The 22,949-nt window shown below is 39.2% G+C and overlaps 1 protein-coding gene and 1 long non-coding RNA gene across 2 annotated transcripts in view; one reads left to right on the forward strand and one right to left on the reverse strand.

The window, feature by feature from the left end:
- The window catches only part of STK38 (serine/threonine kinase 38), a 20,537-nt gene extending 3,317 nt beyond the window's left edge, over window positions 1–17,220 (forward strand). Inside the window, exons 3-14 of the mRNA XM_019546233.1 lie at window positions 1,652–1,703; window positions 1,855–1,977; window positions 2,910–2,993; window positions 5,514–5,637; window positions 8,787–8,941; window positions 10,081–10,183; window positions 12,754–12,815; window positions 13,582–13,699; window positions 14,028–14,151; window positions 15,360–15,455; window positions 15,776–15,870; window positions 16,794–17,220. Coding sequence (XP_019401778.1) covers window positions 1,652–1,703; window positions 1,855–1,977; window positions 2,910–2,993; window positions 5,514–5,637; window positions 8,787–8,941; window positions 10,081–10,183; window positions 12,754–12,815; window positions 13,582–13,699; window positions 14,028–14,151; window positions 15,360–15,455; window positions 15,776–15,870; window positions 16,794–16,924 — 1,267 coding nt within the window. The 3' untranslated portion in view covers window positions 16,925–17,220. The remainder of the gene's footprint in view (window positions 1–1,651; window positions 1,704–1,854; window positions 1,978–2,909; window positions 2,994–5,513; window positions 5,638–8,786; window positions 8,942–10,080; window positions 10,184–12,753; window positions 12,816–13,581; window positions 13,700–14,027; window positions 14,152–15,359; window positions 15,456–15,775; window positions 15,871–16,793) is intronic.
- Window positions 11,452–20,671, reverse strand: LOC109317516. Its single transcript, XR_002103059.1, has 3 exons — window positions 19,760–20,671; window positions 18,084–18,088; window positions 11,452–11,461 (listed from the first exon to the last, which is right to left on the reverse strand). It is a non-coding gene; the product is annotated as an uncharacterized LOC109317516 (long non-coding RNA).
- Between the last annotated feature and the right edge of the window lie 2,278 nt (window positions 20,672–22,949).

Raw genomic sequence — 22,949 nt, forward strand, 5'->3', positions numbered from 1 at the left:
GGAAATATTGAGGTAATAAAGGCTGGGTTATCTATGAGCTTTTTAGTGCCAGTAATGAATAATTTTTAGATTCAGTCTAAATCAGGAGTTTCAGTGGCTTTGCTCACATTTCATGTGTGATTCCTTCTGCTTTGTGTTATCTACCCTACTTCCAAAGCCTTGCTATAAAGCGGCCTTCTCTCTGTAAGATGAAGATTTGTGTGCATACACATTCATTAGATTTGCATTGTGAACGTGATTACTTTATGATTGCACACTTAAATCTGAATTCCATGTCCTATCAGAATGAGATGGAAGGAAAAACTCACCTTTGGGTATAAAGTAGAACTGCGTCAACACTGTTTGATCTATGAGTTACTTCATGTGAACTGCCTGTATGTGAAGGATGGTAGGCAAATAACGGGAAAGCAGTTTCAGTAGGGGTGATATAGACATGTTGGCCTAAAATGTTATCATAACTCAGCAGTTTCTTAGTGGTACTGGAAGCAGGAGGAGGATCTTGCAAAGAATGACTTGCAAAAAATGACAGAAGTTCTTTATTGAATCAACAGTATACGCACTGAAAAATTCATAAAGAAATTTGCAATGTGCTTTGTTCTGGGAACTCTCCTTGGCATCTGTAATGTCTAAATCTGAACAAAAGTAGGCTACAGCCTCCTTTGCCCTGAGAAGTCAGGTGGAATTCAAGTTGTAAATGCATATGAATACAGTAAGGTGGGGAGAATCACTAATACCAATTCAGGCAGGTTGCATTCCACCTCCCTAGTATCTCAGCATCTTGCAAAAATAAATGAATTTATCCTTTCTGGTAGGGAATTTATTTTATGCCTTTTATTGATAGCAAACTGCAGCACGGAGAAGGCAAGACCCAGATCCATGAAGGAGTTTAGGTTCTGAACTCCTTTTTAAATCGGTGAGGGACCGATTTAAGTAACTTTGTGTAGTTGAGGAGGGTAACTTCTTTCTCAATAATAAACCAAATCTAGGCCTAAGTGTGTTCCTCATGTGATGCAAGAAATCATTGGCAGAGCTAGAAATTGAGCTCATACCTCTGGAATCTTGGTTAAGGATAACCATAGATCACCTTTGATAAATTAAGGTATGTGAAATTTCAGATAGATGGTTTAGTTTAGCAAAATCAGAGGGAAGATGGTGAAATTGGACTTCTGATAGTAATTTTGCTATTGGCTTAACTCTGAAAAGCATCTGTAAATCTATTTTTTTCACTTTGATATTGCCTTATTTCAAGGGACATTTTTTGGAGACTGGACGCACACCTTGCTGGAGTTATTTGACTCCGGGTGACTTTCCTGCTCAGAGCGGGGGGGCTGGACTTGATGATCTCGCAAGGTCCCTTCCAGCCCTAAACTTCTGTGAGTCTGTGAACGTGCAATAGACGTCAGTTGTCTACACATCTGTAATCTATATAAATACACCCTTTTATGTATGAATGGGTAAACTGAAGCAGAGAGGTTGGAATTTCATGATTGGTTTGATGCTGGGTAAGTTAGGAACAGAACATGAGGATCCAGACTTCCAAACTCTTAGCTTTTTGTTCAAGATAACACTCCCATGTTAAAAGTATATGTGCTTTTTTTTTTAGCATTGTTGAAGAACTGAACATTCCTTATAATTGTATTTCCTGTTTCAGACAAAAGAAACTAGAACAGTTGATGGATGAGGAAGGTTTAAAGGATGAAGAGGTAATGACTTCAAGAAAACAAGCTTTCTGATCGAGAGCTAATGATTATAGTAGTTTTAATTTGTTTATGAAGATCGGTGGGGGTGTTCACGGAAGAAACTTAGACTAACCATGTGACTCTCATTCTCTTTCTCTTTGTAAACAAAATCTAGAAGAGACTTAGGAGATCAGCACATGCCCAAAAGGAAACCGAGTTCCTTCGCCTAAAGAGAACAAGGCTCGGCTTGGAAGATTTTGAGTCTTTAAAAGTAATAGGCAGAGGAGCATTTGGAGAGGTAAAAACAGGAAAAACATGACTGCTGTATAAAAGTACTAGCATAATAAGGACTAGAATGCATTGAAAGGCCTTAAATCAGTATACGCAGTTTGAAGGCAAATGACATGAAAATAGCTGCTGATGGTTTAGAATTTGACATGCATTGAGTCTGCTTTTATGCCATTTTTAAGTCGGTGCTTATGTATATTTTAAAAGCATATAATTCTAGTAATGGTTGACAAACCTGTATGTTAAAGTTCTATCTACAGAAGAGGTAGATAGATAGCAGCCTGCCAGGTTCTTCATGTGGTATTGCTGAAATACCTTAATCCTAGATGTGGAGGGTGCAATGATAGCTGAGGGGCTAGTTATACTGCACTTAAATGCTGGAGAAAATTGCCTGCCAAACAGCATTTAGACCATCCAGTTCATTTCATATAGGCTGCCAAATGCCATCAGAAGGAATCAGCCTTATTACAATGATCTGTTGTCCTAGAACTAGTGTGCTCTGTATTTCATTACCGTACCATGAGCCATCAGATGCTCTTTTCTGCATCTGATGCTACTTTTCAAAACAAAACTGAACCGTTTGTTTTACGGGTATAGGTCATAGCCGTGTTTATCTAAGGACACAGGCAGTCAAGGTTTTTTGGGTAAATCTGATATCTTGTATTAGACCAATTCAGATAGTTGGAAAAATCCTTCTTTGCAAGCGTTTGGGTACGAATACTCTTTGAAAGATATTTGTACCTGGAAGCTTGCAAAGAAGGATTTTTTTCAATTGTTTGAGTTGGTCTAATACAAGATATTGGATTTGCCCAAAGAACTTTGTCTCTGTTGAGCATTTAGTACTCGGAATGCTCTGAAAACAACACTGGGGAGGGGGCAGGAGGAAGTTTCCATAGGAAGGATATATTCGTGTCTTTTTTTTTTTTTTTCCACAACTTATAGGTACGGCTTGTCCAGAAGAAAGACACAGGGCACGTGTATGCAATGAAAATACTACGCAAGGCGGACATGCTTGAAAAAGAGCAGGTGAATGATATTATTAAGTAGTGTTGCATTTTTCCTCCTTCAAATCTTTTTCTGTTCCATTTGTAAATTTTAATTACTGCATGACAATAGTGGGTCTAAATTTAAGGGATAATTGCAATATAGTTTTGCAAGCTAAAAATTGTGTTCATTTTCTTCTTCTAACACTGCCACCTTCACAGACTTTTCAGGTTACACTGGAGATTTGAATGCCCAGTTTTCCCTAGGCTGCCTTTGAACATTTTAGCCTTTTGATTTAAACTTTACAGCTTGTCCAAGTCTCCCCCCACCTCATTTTCATCTTTAAAAAATTCTGATAATGTTTATGGGGATGTGGGGGAAGTAAATAATTATAATGTTGGTGATTGATTATATAGATGTACTAATATCTGTATTTATTAAAATATACATGTACTTAGTTTAGATTTGTTTATATGCTTAAAACAACTTAAGCTGTCATTTAATGGATGCTACAATTGTATTAGCTTTTCCCAAAAAGCATTTCATTCTGATGTGGAATTAAGACTGGAAATTGGGCTTTAAAGTAACGGTTTCCCCACTTTGAAGGGGACATAGGAGTAACTGTAACTTAGTATAGTGAGGTAGCAGAAGGCAGAGTAGAAATGCACATGATAGACTAACTATAAGCTTTCGTGATCAAGAGCTTACTTCCTGATTATAACAGATTATATTCTTTTGTACTACATCCTGTGATACTGCACATCTCTCTTTACCATCAAGTGTGTGAGCACATCGATAAAATCTTCAGATTAAGCCGGAAGTCAGTCCTTGTTCAGCACCAACAGCAAATTCTCCTTGTGGGCTCAGTGCTAGGAACATTACCATAAATTGCCAGTAAGGCCAGTGGTCATGTGTTGACCTTCTTGCTCAGTTACTCATGTGGGTAGTTCCATTGGAGTCGGTGGAACTAGTCACATAAGTAGCAAGTATAAATGAGCTGTTCAGGGTAGTTCAGTGTTAACAGGTGAAGAGTCTGTGCTTTTCTGCTATACCTTTTTCTAAAAGCAATTGTAGACCAGACATTAAAAGGATGCACTCAGGTTAGAAAGTTACTTTTCCCTCTGTTTTAACTATGAGTTACAATTAACACAGGAAATTACCATAACTGAAAGAGATTGAAAGGGTGGGGAATCTTACTCTTGTTTACTTCTGTGCTTTCAGTGAGACTAGTCTTCTTTCCCCTCCCGCAAGTAGTATTTTTTTTTTCTGTTTCTTTCATACCCAGATCAGAAAGTTTGTTTCATTTTTTAAAATGAGGAAAGGTTAGGATGAAAATTGTCTGGGAATCTGGAGATACTTTATTCCATGTTAAAATGATTAGATTTCAATATGATGTTGTTCCAAGATTTTTTTTTTAAAGACAAAATGTTTAAACTTCATTTTTTTTTAATACAATTCTAGTTAAAGATGCTTTTAGCATGGGTTGGTTGTGGTTATGCAGGCTTCCTAAACTGTTAGGAATCATTTTAGCTGAACTCACATTTTAGAGCTCAAAACAAAGTTCCTTAGCTTGGATGAGTGCTAAATTATAGACCTGAGTTTTTCCCCCTTTTTTTCTAGTTAAAGGAGTCATAGCTAGTGTCTTATGTAAGTACTGTCTATAGAACCATTCTAACCTAAATCACCCTATGGCTTATCTGCACAGGGAAGCTTTCTGGCACAGCTCATCTAATGTAATTTTACTTCTTTAAGTCTTACTGATATAACTCCTTGTGTAGACACTCATGCAATACAAACAGCACAAGAATTTATGATAACAGCAGTATTTTTTCCTATTAAGTCAGGGTCTTATTTAATTCCAGAAACATTTGCATATCTAAAACAATCCACAAAGAGAACTCTTAAGTATTCCAGTGTCATTGGAGCATCATTGAGGCTAATAGATATTTTGCACCTGAAAAACTTTCTGTAATTCTTAAAGGAAAATCCTCCTGTAGATTTCTCGCAATGGAAGTCTTAGAATAGAAATAGTTTGCAAATCTGTGTGCTGAGGAGTCAGCCAGTGGTCTAAGGTAGGGGTTCCCAACCCCCAGGCCGGTTGGCTTGACTGCCAGTCCGGAAGTGACTGCCATACTGCGGACTGGCAGCCAACCCCCCTTTTTTTTTTTTTTTTCCCCATACTGAGTATATAAAAGGGTTGGCTGCCTGCCCACAGTATGCTGATCACTTCCAGTCAGTTTGTTCGTCCGCAACATAAAAAAGGTTGGGAACTCCTGGTCTAAGGAATTCAGTAAGTATCTTAAAAAAGAAAGTGGATGAATGGCAGTGGCCTGTATTCAAGGATTCTGGCTCTTTGTTTTAAGCTTGATGCAGTATTTTCTACCTAAAAATATTGAGGTGCAACGATGTTTCAATTTCTGCTGTTGGAAATTTGACAACTTTTTGGTGGGGGGTTGGTATTTTGCATTTTCTCTTTTGGAATAATTTACTTTTGTGTGGAGAGAAAAAAATTCATCAGATAAAATGTAAGGCTTATAACTAATTGAATTCATGCATTTCCAGGTGGGCCATATCCGTGCAGAACGGGATATTCTAGTGGAAGCAGACAGTTTGTGGGTTGTGAAAATGTTCTATAGTTTTCAAGATAAGCTGAACCTCTACCTTATCATGGAGTTTCTGCCTGGAGGTAATTAGTTGAGAACAAAAGGTCACTTTGACTTTTGTTCTTTGTCTCTTCTTCCTCAATAACCAACCTTGTCTGTCTTTGTTACTGATATTTGTTCATGTAACTGCTGCCTATCTTGGGCTATATTGTGTAAGGAACTGAGCCGTTCTTAAGGCCTCCTGGCTTTGGGGAATTGATCTACTTGGTACCTTGAAGGACCTGGCCCATGGTTATGGGTTTATTCTCTGTGTGCCCTCTTTCACAATTGTGCTAGCTGCAGATGTTTGAGAACTGGGTCAAACATCTGCTAATTCTTAGACTTTTACATCTAACAACTATTAGAATCATAATGTACTTTCTGTTTTCTAACCTTTTGCTTTTAGTAGGCTGGCAGCAGCAATAACCATTAGGGGATCTTCTTTTGGGAACTGAGAATAGGTTGACTTTTTAAAAAGTCAAAATTACTATAGTGTACAGAGTATGTGAATGTTCGAGTCTTGCAAGTTTTCATTCTAATGATGTATTACGTGATTACTAAAAAAGAAAGCTTTCTGACTTGACATTGTGCCATAACACAGTTTGTTCTAGATAAGAATTCTGTAACCACAAATGTTTATCTAAGATTCAGATTCATAGATTGCGAGGCTGGAAGGGACCTCAGAAGATCATCAGGTCCAGCCCCCTACACTAGGCAGGAAAGACAGCTGGGGCCAGGTGACTGCCCAGTCTCCTCTTGAAGATTTCTAGGGTAGCCGATTGCACCACCTCTAGAGGGAGCTTATTCCACAGTCTGGACACCCTAACTGTGAAGAAGTTTTTCCTAATGTTGAGCCTGAAATGGTCTTCTAGGAGTTTGTGGCTATTACTCCTGGTTTTTCCCAAGGGTGCCCTGGTGAATAATTGTTCACTGAGCCCTTCATGTACTGCATATGCAATTGTAAGTGGCTGTCCGCTTTGGTTTGAGGGGCATTTCTCTGTACACAACTGAACTTTATGGTAATTGAGTGGTGTGTGTCTAGGACAGCTGTAATACAATTTTCTAATTTGATGGGAGTGAAATATGGAAGAAGCTTACTAAATTGCAGTTGCAAAAACTGTACGATGTGACTGGATGCATCTACACAAGATGCTGTTGTGCAGTAGCAACAAGCTACTGCGTAATAGTGTTGGCCGTAGTAGTAGAATGAGCTACTGTGCAGTAGTGTCTGAAAAAAAGCCATGAGGGGACGGTACTGCGAAGTCATTTAGTCAATTGCTTATGCAATGACAGCACGGTAACAACTGTGCAGTCTGCTGCTTGTGTACATGTGGCCACAGTGTGTAATCTCTCCAGTAATTCCTTTTCTTCTGGCGAAGCAGTAGCTGACTGTTGCAAGGTTTCCTATATCTGTTACTCTTATGTCATCTGATATGGTATCTGATGTTGATGAAAACTAAACTAAATGAATCCAAATATCATAGGACTATAAAAGGTTAAAGTTGAAAGGGACCTCAGAGGTCACATCTAGTTCAACCCCCTACTCAAAGCAGGACCAGCCCCAGCTAGATCATCCCAGCCAAAGTATTTGTCTAGCTGGGTTTTGAAACCCCCTAGAATGGAGCTTCCACCACCTCTCTGGCTAAGCGCCTGTCCCAGTGCTTTACTACCTAACTGATGGATGAATGATATTCTTCCTAATATCTAACTTAAACTTCCCTTGCTGCAAGGGAATGGTTGCTTGTTCTGTCACGTGCCACCACTGAGAATAGCCTAGCTCCATCTTCTTTCGAACCCTCCTTTAGTCTCTTCTCTTTTAAGTCTCTTCTCAGTCTCCTCTTCTCTAGACTAAATAAGCCCAGTTCCCTTAGTCTATCTTCATAAGTCCTATCCCCCGCCTCCAAACCATTTTGTTGTCCTCTGCTGGACTCCAATTTGTCCATGTCCTTTTTGTAGTGGGGGGCCCCAAAACTGAACGCAATACTCCAGATGTGAACTTGTTTTGACATACCTCTTAAATTTCCATAACTGATTAATTCTCCAAATGTAGTATTTAGCAGATGGTCTCTCGGTGATTCATGCAAACTATTTGGCATCTGTTGCGTTCATTTCTTTTTAATTGGATGTCTTCATACGTTAAAAAATTGCTGCTTACAACTTTTTGCTAAGTACAGAGGGTCGAAAAGGCTAAGGCTGAATCGATTCAATCTTCTCAGGTTAGTCTCAGCTGGGTAGACTGAACTGATAAGGAACTGAACAGACATTCACTTTTGATTCTGGGAATGCAGCCAGATGCCTGCAGTGGTCCAGGCCAGGGAGCTCTAGAGCATGCCTCCCTGCTTGCTGGAACAGACAGCTTGGGCCAGGCTAGCCTGCCCACCCCACAAAGGGGGTTGGGGCATGTTTGGGGAGGTGGAAAGCATGCTGGGGGGCTGAGAGTTACCTTGAATCTGGAGGAGATCTGGGACAGAACTTCAGTAAACCGATTTAACCTAAATCAGTTGAGTCCATCTACATCCCTCCAGGTTTATCTTAAACCAGTTTCAGCCATTTTGAAAGTGGTTTATGTGCACTGACCTTCTGTTGTGTTCAAGATATGAACTGGTTTCCAGCCACTTATACTGGTTTGTGTAATTTCTGTCCCTAGGTTTATGTCACTAAACCAATTTCTAACTCTTATTTGCTGTTGAGGCCAGTTGATGGCCTGTGGTCACTGTATTTTTTTTGACTGTCATGTGGAAGAAAAGCTGGGTGATAACTATGTTATGTTAAAGAGAGAACCTGTATTAACTAGCTTTTAAATTATTTATTTGCATTGTGCTGAGGTCTCGCATCAGGTCAGCATTGGACTGTACTTGTATACAGGTAATTTTGGCCTCTGCCCCAAATTCTCTGAAGCCTGTTAAGCTTTATATTCATTGTCTCATTGCTAAATGCTTTTAACTAAAGAGATGACTGAGTTTGAATATAAATATGCAAATGACTACTACTCGTGTGTTACCAGATGCATTTCTTGAGTCCTTGAATTTGTATTACTTGGATTGCATTTGCTTCTTTGTAAACTCAGCCTAAATTTAATGAAAAGGAAAATAGTGGCATTAGTTTAATGGTATATATCTTCAAAATTAGTAGGAAGCTAGAGCTGAATCTGTTTATATTTACTTTATGCTAATTGGTGGTGGGCTTTTTTTAGGTGATATGATGACACTGCTGATGAAAAAAGATACCCTAACAGAAGAAGAGACTCAGTTTTATATAGCGGAGACTGTACTGGCCATTGACTCCATCCATCAGTTGGGCTTTATCCATCGGGATATAAAGCCAGACAACCTTCTCTTGGACAGTAAGGTACAAAATATTAACTACTAGATGGTGTTTGGGTAGCAGTAAAGAGACTGTAAATCTTAATCTCCCTCTTAAATTCAATATGCAGTACTGTGATATAGGGTACTACCACTTAATCTCTTCAAGGTCACGCAAAATTGATGTTTTACTTCCCCCAAGCACATTAAAGATAATGACGGAAGTCGGCTCAGCCTTGAGTTCTCAGTACCTTATTTTGAGTGATTCTCTGTGGCAGTTATTTTGAACTATTTTTGGTTATTCTGAGTACAGTTTTAAAGCACGCTTTCAGTTTCGTTTCTCCCTCCTTAGTCCAATATACTTCCTTTATGATCTGACATCTGCTGGGCCACTGCTTGCCAAATATTGAGTAGTGCGATTTACATTTAAATGTGGAGTTGTAACTGATCCGTTAGCTTTTCACTCTTGCTAGTTCTTATCTCTGGTAGAACCAGGGCATCTTTCTTCAGGGTGGTCAGGTTACTCGGTTACTTCTAGGTGTTTGCAGCAGGTAATACCTGGGGAGTTTGGGTATTTCAACACCCTCCTATTGCTAAGTAAAACTAAGTATTTAATTTGTGTGGAAGGAGTTTACCAGCAATAAATATTTACTGCCTAGTTAATTCTAAAACAAGGTAAAACTAATTAATATTTGGTATTGAACGTAGCCTCGTGGGCATAAGGGAGTGCGTATACATCTACAAAGTCAGGATTTAGAATTTTAGAAAATATTTGCAATGCTTTCTACTTGTGGTGGACTTTTGAATCTATTACGGAGTACCATAACACGTAACCCCTCCATTTTTGTGGCACAGGAGGGACTAGAACTTCCTTTGGAGACTGCCGTTTGTTTTATTAAACAGCATGATGCCTTCCTTCAAGGTATTATGGGTCTAATCCTGCAAGATGCAAGGTGCCCTTGGCGCACTCAGGAGTAAATGGTCAATAGGACTGTGATCAGGCATTGACTTGTCTGCTATGTATTATTATTATTAAGCTGTTTCAACATCTTCAGTTATACTAGAACAGGACATAGTACATAAGCCAAGAAGAATTTTGGCATCTGAAATAATTGGAAAGAAACAGCTTTGTTCTTTGGATCTGTGTCTTAAATTGTTTCTACATTTTTGGGTCTCCATCTCCAGGGTCATGTGAAGCTATCAGATTTTGGTCTGTGCACTGGACTGAAGAAGGCTCACAGAACAGAATTCTACAGAAACCTGAACCACAGTCTTCCTAGTGACTTCAGTAAGTTCTCTGAAATGAGTACCAGTATTTTATATTCTTTCATCCTATGATGATTGACTTCTATTGCAAAATACCGCAGGTGTGTAGAACCTTGTTGTGGATTAGAAGGTGACTAGTGAATTGGGTAGACTGCAAAAACAAACCTGGCTACTGTGTTCTCCCAAACCTTGGTGATCAGTAGTAGAAGGAAAAAGATGCTAGTTACCTTTATTTTGCGTTACTTAGACTTTGCTGTTCTGTATGATGGCTCATTGCATTTAATGCACCCTGATTTAAATCACCAGGGTAAGAAGAGTCGAAGATACCTTGATTGGAATGAATGAGTCTAATCTTGTTTTGCATTTGTACTGATTCCCCTAAAAAGGTTGCATTTCATTAGTTTGTAACTGTTAAGATGTTGACTAGCAAACGGTGCCTTCAGTGCTAAATTTAGTACTTTTTTTCTGCTAACCAGAAGGATGCAAGTAAATAGATACTTATTTACACATTTCTATAGTTTAACATATGTTTAGTCATATTCTTAATTTTTTTGTATATTAGATTAATATCTTATGTCTTGTGTCAAGCTGCTGTCAGACAGAAATTAGACTCTGATTAAGATCGTGAAACACAGCATTTTGAAAGTTGTTTTAATTTACTGAGGATGTTTAAATATGTTAGCTCTATGAGAGAGATTACCAAACCATGCTTTCATTTAGAACTAGCTGCTTTGTTCAACAAAGGTAGCATGTAATATAATTGTTTCCGGTGCTCATCTCCTTTAAGACGTTAGACCTGATAGATCTTAGGCTCTCATGTTTACTTTTATAGATTGGAAGAGGAAAATGAGGTTTTCCTGCTTTTTTTTCCAACTCTGAGTTGGTTTCTCCACTTTTAGTTCAGTTCAATAATTAGGTCAAAGTGAAATAAAATTCTTCTCTGCCCTTGCAGAAGAGGTTACAGCTGTTAAATGCTATTTTATCATTTTGGCTTTAGGTGTTTAGCCAGTGACTTCCCCCAGCTCAGTAGAGGTTTTTTTTTGCCTGCCTTTTAGACCTCAGCAGTGAGCATGTACTGCTTGAATAATTAATATAAATGATTTGAGTAGATTACCATAAACTGTTTTTAAGGCATAAGCATATTATAGCTTCAGATTTTAACTTTATGTTGGTTTATTTTTAAAAAAGAAACATTATTTAAATTTACTTTTTTTTTCTTTTATTTTACCTACCTGCGTACCTATGTACCTGCATGCCGGGGTAATAGGGCAAACCCTGCCATGCCTCATTTGAGTCATGGCTTAACTTTTGGAATATGTGTTCTTACACATCAGCCTTTCAAATAGGTTTTCATCTCAAGAAGGGCTGCAGCATGGCAGCTGAGCAAACGGTTCGTCATTGTGGCTGCAGTTACTAGATAGTTACATGTGTTGTTTAAAGTAGGGAAGGCTGATGCTTTCCGTTCTGTCTCCATAGTGTGGAAGCTTTAACTGGACCTTCAGTGTGTTAATTCCTGGGGCTTTAATCTAAACAGATCCTCCTGATTTTAGGCCCTGAATCCTACTTTAATGTTTATGAACGGTAGTCAGTCTTGACTATATCAAAACACTTTAATTCAAGTGATCAGGACAGTTGTGTGACTTTGGCTGCCATCCAGTTCCAACTGAAAGGGAGCACCCATTCCAAAAAGTTCACCCGTACAGGTAGTATTGACTGGCTCTTTGATAATCTGTTTTTCACTTCTCAGCTGTAGAAGCTGAACACCTTTCACCTCTGCAGGTAGTGCCTTCAGGTCAGGGTTGAGGTGTGCTAGAAAGACTGGTAATACGTCTTTCTTGCTACTTTATCTGCTTTCATTTCTGTGGATAGTGAAGCCTTTGTTCTCTTGGGCTCTGAGTCTGACTTCTCACTTGAAGTTTATTTGCAACAAGTATATCTGAGGGAAAGGGTTGTCCTGTATTGGGTCTCTTGCTGCTGTCGTGCTCTGCAGCTTCAGCACTTGCACCGTAAAATTACTGTACATTTGGCTATACCCAATATATATTACTTTTATAGAAGGCGTTTTTCAAAGCACTTGAGATCTTAGTATCCAACTTGGGCTGTCCTCTGTGTCTGTATGGCAATTACAAAACCTTGAAATGTCAATTTTTTATGTAGTTCTATGAAAGGACTGGATCTTTTTGGAAATTTACAGGAGTGAGACTGAAGGATGGATTTTGAGCGTATGTTGTTGTAAAGCTTATGTTGTGCTTGGGATTTATTGCAGATTTATGGGGGTATAACTGAGCTCAGAATTTATCTTTGTTTTAAAAATGCCTTCACTCCCTGAAGAGAGTATTTTGATTGTGGAATTAATGCTTCTGAAAGCTGGGTTTCTTATGGAAGGGCCAGTTGCATGCTGAGCACAACAGCTAGAATGCTGCTGTGTGGGGCACTTGGGAGTCGAAATGATAGGATCTGCAAGCTGTTGATGAGCTAGGAGTAACTCTACCTGTCTGTTGGACTTTGAGGATATATGACTTGGGCAGAAATTGGAGGAGGAGGAAAAAAAATTAAGCAGTAGTGACATTCATGTGTCCTGGTCTCCTTTAGCTTTCCAGAACATGAATTCTAAAAGGAAAGCAGAAACTTGGAAGAGAAATAGACGTCAGTTGGTAAGTACAGTTCATCTGGCTGGAAAGACACAGCTGTGAGCTCTGAAATGGAAACAACTTGGCTTTTTAATATTAAATATGGTTGTCATTAACCCAGTAGTGCATTTTAAAACTCTTTAAGCCATACTTGGAACGTGTGTGTGTATAATGCACTTAACTTAGTGAATCCCCTGGCTTGATGGTTTTATGGTGCCACTATGGCTAAAAATAGCAAAGTTCTTGGCCACTTTCGACATAACATTGCCTTTTGGGAACCTGCTATCCCAACCTGAGACTGATGCTTCCTGAGAAATGAGGGGATGGGTGGACCAGCACTGTTTGTTTGCATCCTCCTGCATGTAGTGGTGACTATCAAGAAGAATTAATGAAAAAGAGCATGTGTTCATATGTAGCTGAAACTATCAGAAAAAACCCAGAGGAGGAATTTCCAGCTGTTTGTGTTCAGTGGCAATGCAAATGTTAGAGATGGACGTAAGCCATGCCTTCAGGTCTGAGCAAGGCTTTCCTGTGACCACCTTAGAATTTGTCCCATTCCAGGGGAAAAAAGGGCTGTTAGGCTCCAAGGCTTCTAATGTCGAAGGAAAATAAAAGCATTAATATCTTCACACATCTAAAATAAATGGCCACAAACAGCTTTGCTTTGCAGATTCCTGTATAGATATTCCTTTTGGAAAGACCCTTATGTCTTTTTTTTGTTTAGCATAAATACCCATTGTTGTAGAAAAGAAATCTCCAAAAGTATGTAACTGAAACCATTCATTTTCAGGCCTTTTCCACAGTGGGTACTCCAGATTACATTGCTCCTGAAGTATTTATGCAGACAGGATACAACAAGCTTTGTGACTGGTGGTCGCTTGGAGTCATTATGTATGAGATGTTAATTGGTAAGAAGCAATGTCTGGTCTGCTAATAACTTCTTTTCCGCGTGGCTTTGGTTATGTATTTTGTTACGTTAGACATTTAGAGCTTTTAGAATCTAGGCTTCTTAGCACACATACGTTGGAGGATCTAGGGCTCCATGCACACTTTCACATTAAGCAATTTTACTTTCTGCTGTTCACCTTCACTTTACTCCAGATTTTTATCTCGTAAATATCCCAAGTGCGGTCACTGGGTCTGTCCTCCTGCACACCTTCCTGAGTATAGATTTCAGTAGCCACAAACCATTCTTTACCTTGCAGGACAGCAATTGCTCTCTCTCTCCGTCTCCAGGTTATCCTCCTTTCTGTTCTGAGACCCCTCAAGAAACATACAAGAAGGTGATGAACTGGAAAGAGACTCTCACCTTTCCTCCAGAAGTTCCAATATCTGATAAAGCCAAGGATCTTATTCTAAGGTACCAGCCAGGCAGTAGTTATCACATGACTAGCTTAACCAATACTATTTATTAAATATTACTAACTCCTTATCTCACCTGAATGTATGAAAGACTTATAACTCGCCTAATAGAGAGAGTCTGTGCTTAAAGCTGTTGCTTAATTCAAGGAGATGTGTTTTTTATGGTTTTATAACAATTGGCAAACAGCAACCAAACTTCTCCTCAAGTTCATAACTGTTACTGGCTTTCTTCAGTTTGCATCTCTTAAAGGATTACATTATTGAAACTCCTTCGTTAAGTAAGGAAGTTTCATATGTCCAAAATGCTACAAGATTCATACTCCCAATACCTTAATTCTATTTTCTGCATCTCTGAATTTTGCAGAAACTTGACTTTTATAATTCTAAGAAATAAAGAATGAGGATAATTTAACTGCCTGTATATAGACCACTTTCTCTTTGCAATGGCAAAGGATGTTTCTGAAACAGTCAAGGTTCTTACTTAATTTGAATTGTTGGTTTTTCATCAAGTGTTTTTGGAACATTTGCGAGTGGTGGTAAGTTCTTTTGGGACAGTTATAGGTGATCCAGATAAGCTCATGTCTCAAAATGGGATTTGCCCACTGTGCTTTCACACACTGCCTTTATGAAGGACATGATAATTCTCTTTCGCTCTTTGCCAACATTCATGTTTTCTGTGAGAGCCATTCACCAACACCAAAATGTTCCTTCCTGATCTAGATCAAGATAAATGTATGCAATAAAATTTGGACAGAGTTTAGGGAATATACATTCTGTCCTACAAACTTCCCGGAAATGCTTTTCTTCAGACTTGGCTGTGGGGTGCAGCTGATAGTGTATTTAGAGCATAGTTTATGCACAAGTTCTACTGTGCGCCAGGTTGTTTGTGAAAGACTATGCAGTTGCTTGCCTCTGTCATAATCACATACCTAATGTTTCTAATAATTTTTAATCTATGATCAATACTTAGTAATAGTTGTACAGTTTGTTGGTGTACTGTTGCCCTCTACTGGCCTACATTTTATTAAAACTTAAATAGCCTACACTTCCATCTCTGCTTTTACGTTCCTTAGAGTTTGTATTTTGCTTTTAACGTGAGAACTCTTATAATTAAGTATCTCTAATTATAACTTCTTAAATATAGATAAATGCCTTGCACTTTCTAAACAGAACACTTCACTATTTTCACGATTCCTTTTTATACAGGTTTTGCTGTGAATGGGAGCACAGAATTGGTGCACCTGGTGTTGAGGAAATCAAAACTAACCTTTTCTTTGAAGGGGTTGATTGGGAACATATCAGGTAAGATATTGCTGGGCAGTATCCTTTCAGAAATCTTAGTCCTTGTTGAACTTTCTGGCTGGTAATCTAATCACAGTAGACTTGTTGCCAGTGTTCCTTTATTGGTTTAAAAAAACCCCAAAAAACAGTGCTAACTCAGATGTACAGGGAAGTAGGTCTTTGTAATAACCAAGCATGGGAGATAGAAGTGGAATACAGAACTTGATCTGAAATTCCCTGAAATTTGGGCCTTGTTCTTGAGACCCTCCCAAAATGTAGTGTATTCATTGCCTGCCATGTGTTGCCTTAAAATCTAATACTGAGTGTGTTGTTTTTGGCAGAGAGAGGCCTGCTGCAATACCTATAGAAATTAAAAGCATTGATGACACCTCAAACTTCGATGAATTTCCAGAATCTGATATCCTTAAGCCAACAGGTAAATACCTGACTGCAGCCTGTAGTTACCTATTATATACAATAATATAGTGTTTCCTGTTGAAGTTAGATGTGCAAAAATGGCTTAAACTAGCAAGTTTATGGTAAGAATGCTTTTAATACTTACAGATGATTCTAAATGGTAACTTATGAGCTCAGTCCTGCCAGTTGCTCCATGCACTGGACTTTGAGTAAACTGTAGCCAGTAACAGGGATAGACCTTGAAAAGTCGGTGGAAGGATTCATTATGTCTGATTATGGGAATCTGTATGAAGCAAGGCCTTGTGGAAGCAGGCTTTTTTTACTGTAATATCTAGATAGAGGTGGTGTTAAGGAGAACTTCGGACTTAAACCCATAAACAAAAGGAAAACTTGTATTTATCAGACTTATCTTCCTTGTGTAATATGTATTGTGGCAGTGTTACAGCCAAAAGTCCCTTATGGTGGTGACACTGATGCCCTTGCCTGCTTTTTTTTATATATATATGAGACACTTCACAATTATACACACCCAAAATCATGATTGTCCCTATGCTGTTACTAATGACTGTTTGTAAATGTGTAGTTGGAATCTGGTGCTCCTCTGGGCACGTGAGGGTGAGGTTTAACATATGCAGATTTACCATGTGGTAGATTTAATGTTGTCATTGGAGTGGGTCTGCTTTAATCAAAGACTGCTTGACAAAACATTTTTGAATGACCATTGGTAGATCTTTTTGAACATTTTAGTGAGTGGTTTTTAAAAACCCCATAGACTCCAGTGCTTCTCTTGGATTGCAGCTAAGGAATAGAACTGGGCAACAGCATTTTTTTTCAACTTGGGGATGTGATGGGTTTTTAAAGAAAGTTGTGTCTAATATTCTGTAGAATAAGTACCATTTAATGTCTGAAGAAATTAAATCCTTTATCTCCTTGTCTCTTAAGTAGCCACAAGTAATCATCCAGAGACTGACTACAAGAATAAAGACTGGGTTTTCATCAATTACACGTACAAACGTTTTGAGGGCCTGACAGCCCGAGGAGCGATACCATCCTATATGAAAGCAGGAAAGTAGTGTCTTGACCTGGGACTATTTCTGAGCCTTGGATTTTACTTCTCTGTACTGAGATTGTACCCTTCAAAGAAAACCTTACCTGGGGGCTAGAGCTCTTGGAAAAGATGTTCAGCTCAGTATATTGCACACCATTGTTGTTAACCTGGATTTCTTTTTCTGCTCCATTGAAAAGTCTACAAAACGCTCTCACCACCTCTGCTGCAAACAACATTTTGCTGCTTCAGGAGAGAGTGACTCTGATTTCGTGTTTGGTTCCTTACCAGATTGTTCAGTCCATCAGAGACAGAGAGAGAGCACGAGAGCGAGCCTTTCTGTTGTGACACCACGAAGCTTATGGCATTTACAGAGGTTGTTTTAGCAGTCCTCCATTGTGTGACATACTTAACTTGCCAATTCTGCCAGCAGTGTTTCTCTCATGGTTAAGAGCTGTAGTACAGAGGAACTAAAGCAATAATTAAAGCTTAAGGTAGACAACTCCAGTAAATCACCGTGTAGTATAATGACAAAACTTGTATTGCCTTAACCTTAGTTTGTAGTTCTGTTTTTTATAGTGCTTCTCAGAAGCATCTTCAATAGCATTTTTCAGCTCTTTCTCAATTGCCTCAAGTTGTGGTGCACTTTACTTTTGGTACTAAGACAGAGACAGTGGCCCTCAATCCATTAATTTTTTTTAGAACTATGAATTTGTGTAAGGCTTTGCTTTTTCTGAGCAGTGACAGGAGAAACAGTCTACTCGTCTTTGGTACAGCCTATCCATGGAAACGAGCTGAATCTTCAACTGCTGTGAGGAAGAAGCATACATGTAATCAATGTGGGTAATAGAAGAGATTAGTGAACCATAGGAAGTAACAGGAGCAGGCCTTGAGTAACAGGTGGGATGGGGAGAAAGGAAGCATATCCATTTATTTTGAACATTGCTATACATTCCTATGTACAATAGGACAAACCTTGGGGCTTCCTATTATTGCTGCTGTCCTCTCTTCACAGCTTCTAATATCTGCCTAGTCTTGGTCAGCTTCAAAGATAAGGATGATGATGTAAACTTTTGTGGCCTTTAAGCTGTTAGCAGGATGTAACAGCAGTGTCTAGGCAGCAGTGAGTTATGGCAGAAAGCATCAAATTCTTCCAGGTGTTCATTTAAAAATCCTTGTCCAGTGACCTCCCCTTTCCATTTGTGTGTTGTTTCTGTACCATGGCTGAAGTCTTGCAGGGAGATGACCTCTTACCCCACATCATCAGAAAGTCCTAGTACATGGAACCTAATCCCCCTCTTTTACTATTGTAGTTTATGGAAGCACATTCCTTTATGATCAGGATGCTCTCTGTGAGAGCCCCAAAGTGCCTTCCCTTGCCTAAACACCTCTCGGAGCTCTCTAACTTGATCAGACTCATTTGGGAGATTCTGCATCAATGAGCACTCTTTTTTGCACCAGTTTGGGAGCTGTTGTTGCACTCATGGTATGCAAAATGGATTTATAGGTCCACAGCTGTGTGGAGCTGTTTTTTAATTTGTCAAAGCATTTAAATTAATGAAGTTGTTTTTTTAAGTACATATCAACTTAAATTGTTGAAATTCCTGTTGCATCCTATTTTTGGTGCTGAATGCTAGCATATAATAACTCCCATGTTTAGAAGGTAGAGCAATGCCTCAGGGTATTCCAAGGGCTATTGGCTGTATTGTATCCTAGGTTTTTAGACTAGCAAAAGGAAGATAATGGGATTTTGATGTAACTTTTTTTTTTTTATGAGAGCATTGTGGAATATTCCCAGAATAGTCTTTTTAATTGAAGTGCCACAGAGTAAATGTTGAATGGAGGGTGGATCTGAATGCAGGTGTTGTGCTTGACGGAAATGCTAGTTAAGACTGTGGTGACATCTTGTTAACATCCTCTGTCTAAAAACTTTAACTATTAAAGCTTTCCAGAATGCTGCACACTCTGATTTTCCTACTTTGCTGTAGTAGGAATTGTCTCATTCCATTGCCATAAGCAGGTTAAATAAAGTTGGGTTCTGCAGATCCTGAAGTCAGGAGTTGTTTTTACTCGGGCAATGGCATTTTGTCGACAATGGGAATATTCATGTCAGTTGAGGTTCTCATAAGTAAAGGTTTGTAGGATCAGACTGTTTAGCCAGTTCTTTCTTTTCCTGCCCTTGACAGGTTTTTTTTTTTTTGTTTTTTTTTTACTAATTGATGCTTACGTCTCAGATGTGGAAGTTGCTGTGTCCTATTATAATCCATTTTCCTTTAATCCTCATTTCAAAATATGTAGCTAAAGGCCAAGTACAGACATTTGGGGAGGTTAAATTGGGTTCAAAATGGCCACCTGATTTAAACTTAGCTGATCCCTGTGCTGACCTTACACTTAGACCTGGTCTCAGGGACCAGCAATCAGTCTGAACCTGTAACTGCACAAGTTCCATGCATACAAACTGGTCTAAAAATTGCAGAACCCATTTTAAGATAAACTTGGATCTATGCAGTATCAAACTCGCTTAATTTAGGTCAAACCGGTGCATGGGACTTCTGTATGCTTTCCCCAAGTAGCTCCAAGGCCAGAAAAGCCCAGCCCTGGGGTTGCTCTTTTCACCTGTATGATGGAAAGGGGTGGTGCTGCACAACAGCCAGCCCTCTCAGCCACTGTCCTACAAGCCACTTGGGGTAAAATTGCTTTTATCAGTGTTAGCTGCTGCTGGAGCTGATCAAGTAAGTCCTGGTGGGAGGTAGGGCAGGAGGCACGGGGATATAGGTTTGCTTGTGGGGGAGTGGACCCCACCCCACCCACAGGTCATGCCTGTCACTCCCACCCCTTGTGGGTCACAGCTCCCCCCCCCAACTACCCCCACTAGTGTTCCCCCCCCAGTCCTGACTTAATTGACACTGGACAGCCATTTTGAATGAATTTAACCTCCCCCGAATGCCCCTGGATGTCTACTTAGCCTAAGTGGTATGTGCAAATGAACTACTTAATGAAGGGGAGCGAGGCTTTGCTGCACATCGGCTTCTCCATGGTAACTGTCCATGTGGATGCTCTTACCTCCCTGTAGGTGAAAACTAAACTGGTGTAGCTCTACCTTTTGTGAACTAGGAGCGTCATGGCTTAGCTCCTTTTACTGTGGGGTAAAGCATGCATGTGGACAGTTATTGCAAAGAAGCTGATCCACAGTGAGTTCCTGTTCTCTAGCTGCCTGCACATACTCATAACCAGTTGGAAAGGTAAGAGCTGTTACCAGTTTCTTATTTAAGCCTTTTTATTGCAATCTTATTTAAGCCTTTTTATTGCAATTCCTAACAGCTGCTTTGCCTATGTTAAAACTTTTAAGTTGAAAACCCTCCTGAGCTGTTACAAGTTTGAGAGTAAAAGATATTGAGACAGTAGTTGTATTAGAAGCCCTTTCATTGAAGGGACTAGTGTATTTTTTTTTTTTTTTATATATATATACCAAAGACAAGGGAGAATCTGTACATCTTGAGCTCATGCTGATTTGCTGTGAAAATCACTATACAGTACTGTGTATTAGCTATCTCTTGTGTATATTTAATTTCTGAATGTGTTTTGAAACCATATACAGTTTGTGTTTTATTGCTTTTGAAATTAAAGATGGATTTTTTCCAAAGCACTAGGGGTAGTTCAGCCACCCGACTTCTGTAGGCTTTTAATAGCAGTTTGGTGCCTTTGAAAATCTTCCCCCTAACACTGTACCTGTTGGTCATCCCCTTCCAGTAACAGGTTTTCCCTTAAAGATACCTACATTTGTTTTCTACTACATGTGGTTTCTTAGCGACACTAGAGGGGGGGAAAGTGTGTTATTTCCAGGATCCATGCATTACTGCTATCAAAATAAGAGTTTTTATGTTTGCTAGCCAAAGTTTTTTTTTTTTTTTTTTTTTAATAACTTGTTACTGACTTTGTATATTCTCTTACTAGCTGCTAAACTGAAGTCATTACCAATGCCTTCTAGCTTTTTTACCCCCCCTTTTTTCTTTTAAGTTGCAGACATGAGTCTTGCATGAGGCAATCTCCTTTTTTTTTCCCCAACTAGACGTTCAGCAGTAATTCCAGTCTTGTAATATCCTAATGGGAGTGAACATGAGTTATACTGCTAATTTCTCTTTGTATCAGGCCGAACACCAAATTGCACTTAGACGTCACTTATCACTGTGCACTGACTCTGCCTTAAATTGTCAGTCGAAAGTGTTGTGTAGATACTGAAATGTGTTACAAAAACCCAACTGTAAAATTTGGCAAACTTGTTCCGCGTGCTGCTGGGGCCTCAGCAAAGGGCTCCTCAACTTTGTATGGGATGAACTTTTACATTCTGTTGAACTGTGTAAATAGAAAGAAAACTCCTCTTCAATAAACATTAGTTTTGTTAACGTGCGTGGGGTCTTTTTATAAACTGAAATTCCTCTTGCAGATCTCTGAGATTTTATCACAGAAAAGTGTTGTTGTTGTTTTAAATTAGGACCCTCAGCAGAGCTCTGTTCAACTTGGGCACATTTCAGTTTGCTTTAGAGGCTGAAGAATCCACATCTAATTTTACAGATCGCTCAACTCCTTAATCCACTGCAGCTGGCTCGGTTGGACTATGGGGCGACAGAAAACACTGACTGTGAAGGGAATGAGATGCCGTAGGTGAAAAAGATGGTTTGAATGGAGTCAGAGTGCTGAAGCATATGCGTGTGGGCAAAGGATAAACAGTATTTCTGCTTTAACCTGCTTAAGCTAAAGGCTGTATTGCATGAATATGTCATTTCTTGATCTTGGCAGTTTGCAGCTGCTGTCCCTGTATGAGGGCACAATCTGATGCTTGTAACAAACCTTGCTTGAAGGATTGTAGGGGAGAGGGGGGGAAGTAAAGTTTTGTGGATGCTTTGAGAAATAATATAGTGTTACTGAGTTTTAGATTCTGGGCTGAGTCTCCAGCTGGCACAAATCAACATTAGCTCTGCTTTTTGCAGCAGAGCACTGCCAGCTCCTACCAGCTGAGCACTGTTACTACGATATCTGGGATCCTGGTTTTCTCTGTTTTAAAAATGGCAAAATCCACAATTAAAATGAAACATCGTTATATATCTATCTATATCTATATATAGATGTAGATATTGTAACTATATCAATAAAACATTGTGTTCAACTGGACAGTGTGTGTGTGTCTGTGTGTGTGCGCGCATCAGTTGAATACAATGTTTTATTAATATAGTTTTAAAGTAGTTTGGAAGCCTACCACTGCCTCAATCACTATAATAAAATAAATTCTAAATACCTATAATTTTGGGGGTTTTTATCATGGAAAATCAGAGCTCCCCCTGCCACCTTTGCTCACCAGGATGCAGGTCCAGTCCAGCTGTGGTTGAGAGCCACTTACCCCTGCAACTTGCCAGTTTTTGAATATTGGCAAATGGTTAGACTCCAAATTCATTTATCAAAACCTTTTAATGAGACTTTCAGTGGTTGACATTTCCTTGCAGAAGTTTCCATAACTGGCATCAACTTTACCTCTTCATTCCCCTTTAGCCTACACTTAGGAATGTATGTCTGGGCCAGTCTTTGGCACAGAGACAGAGCATGAGTGTTTGACTTCCCCGATGCCAGCTAGCAAATCAGAGCTTTCTCATTGGAGCGGTTTGATTAACATCAGCTGAGCTCCGAGTAGGACGGTATTGAGTACTTTGTGAACTTCAGCCAGAAGGTGCTATGAAACAGTAAAGCTTTTTTGAGATCCTGGTTCATAACTCGGTGCTAAACACACTGGTGCTGTGTTTGCTTTGAGTTCTGTGGCATTTTTTGATTGTAGATGAATATATGCACATTTTTCTAACCTAAAGGGAGGAGGAGAAATTAAAATCGTATCTACAAGCTTTTTGAAGCTCTTTAGGCTTCTCTTTCGCATTGCTCCAGAAATGTTGACTGTTGCTATTCTTGCATCTTTTTGTGAGCATCACATACTCCTCTTACTCTTGTTGAGTATTTGATAACTCACTTGGAGAAAGGAACCTTGTCCTTTGTTACATGAACACAGTGAC

The sequence above is a fragment of the Crocodylus porosus genome, unplaced genomic scaffold, assembly GCF_001723895.1.
Source record: "Crocodylus porosus isolate Cpor-Errol unplaced genomic scaffold, CroPor_comp1, whole genome shotgun sequence".
Classification (NCBI taxonomy): domain Eukaryota; kingdom Metazoa; phylum Chordata; order Crocodylia; family Crocodylidae; genus Crocodylus; species Crocodylus porosus.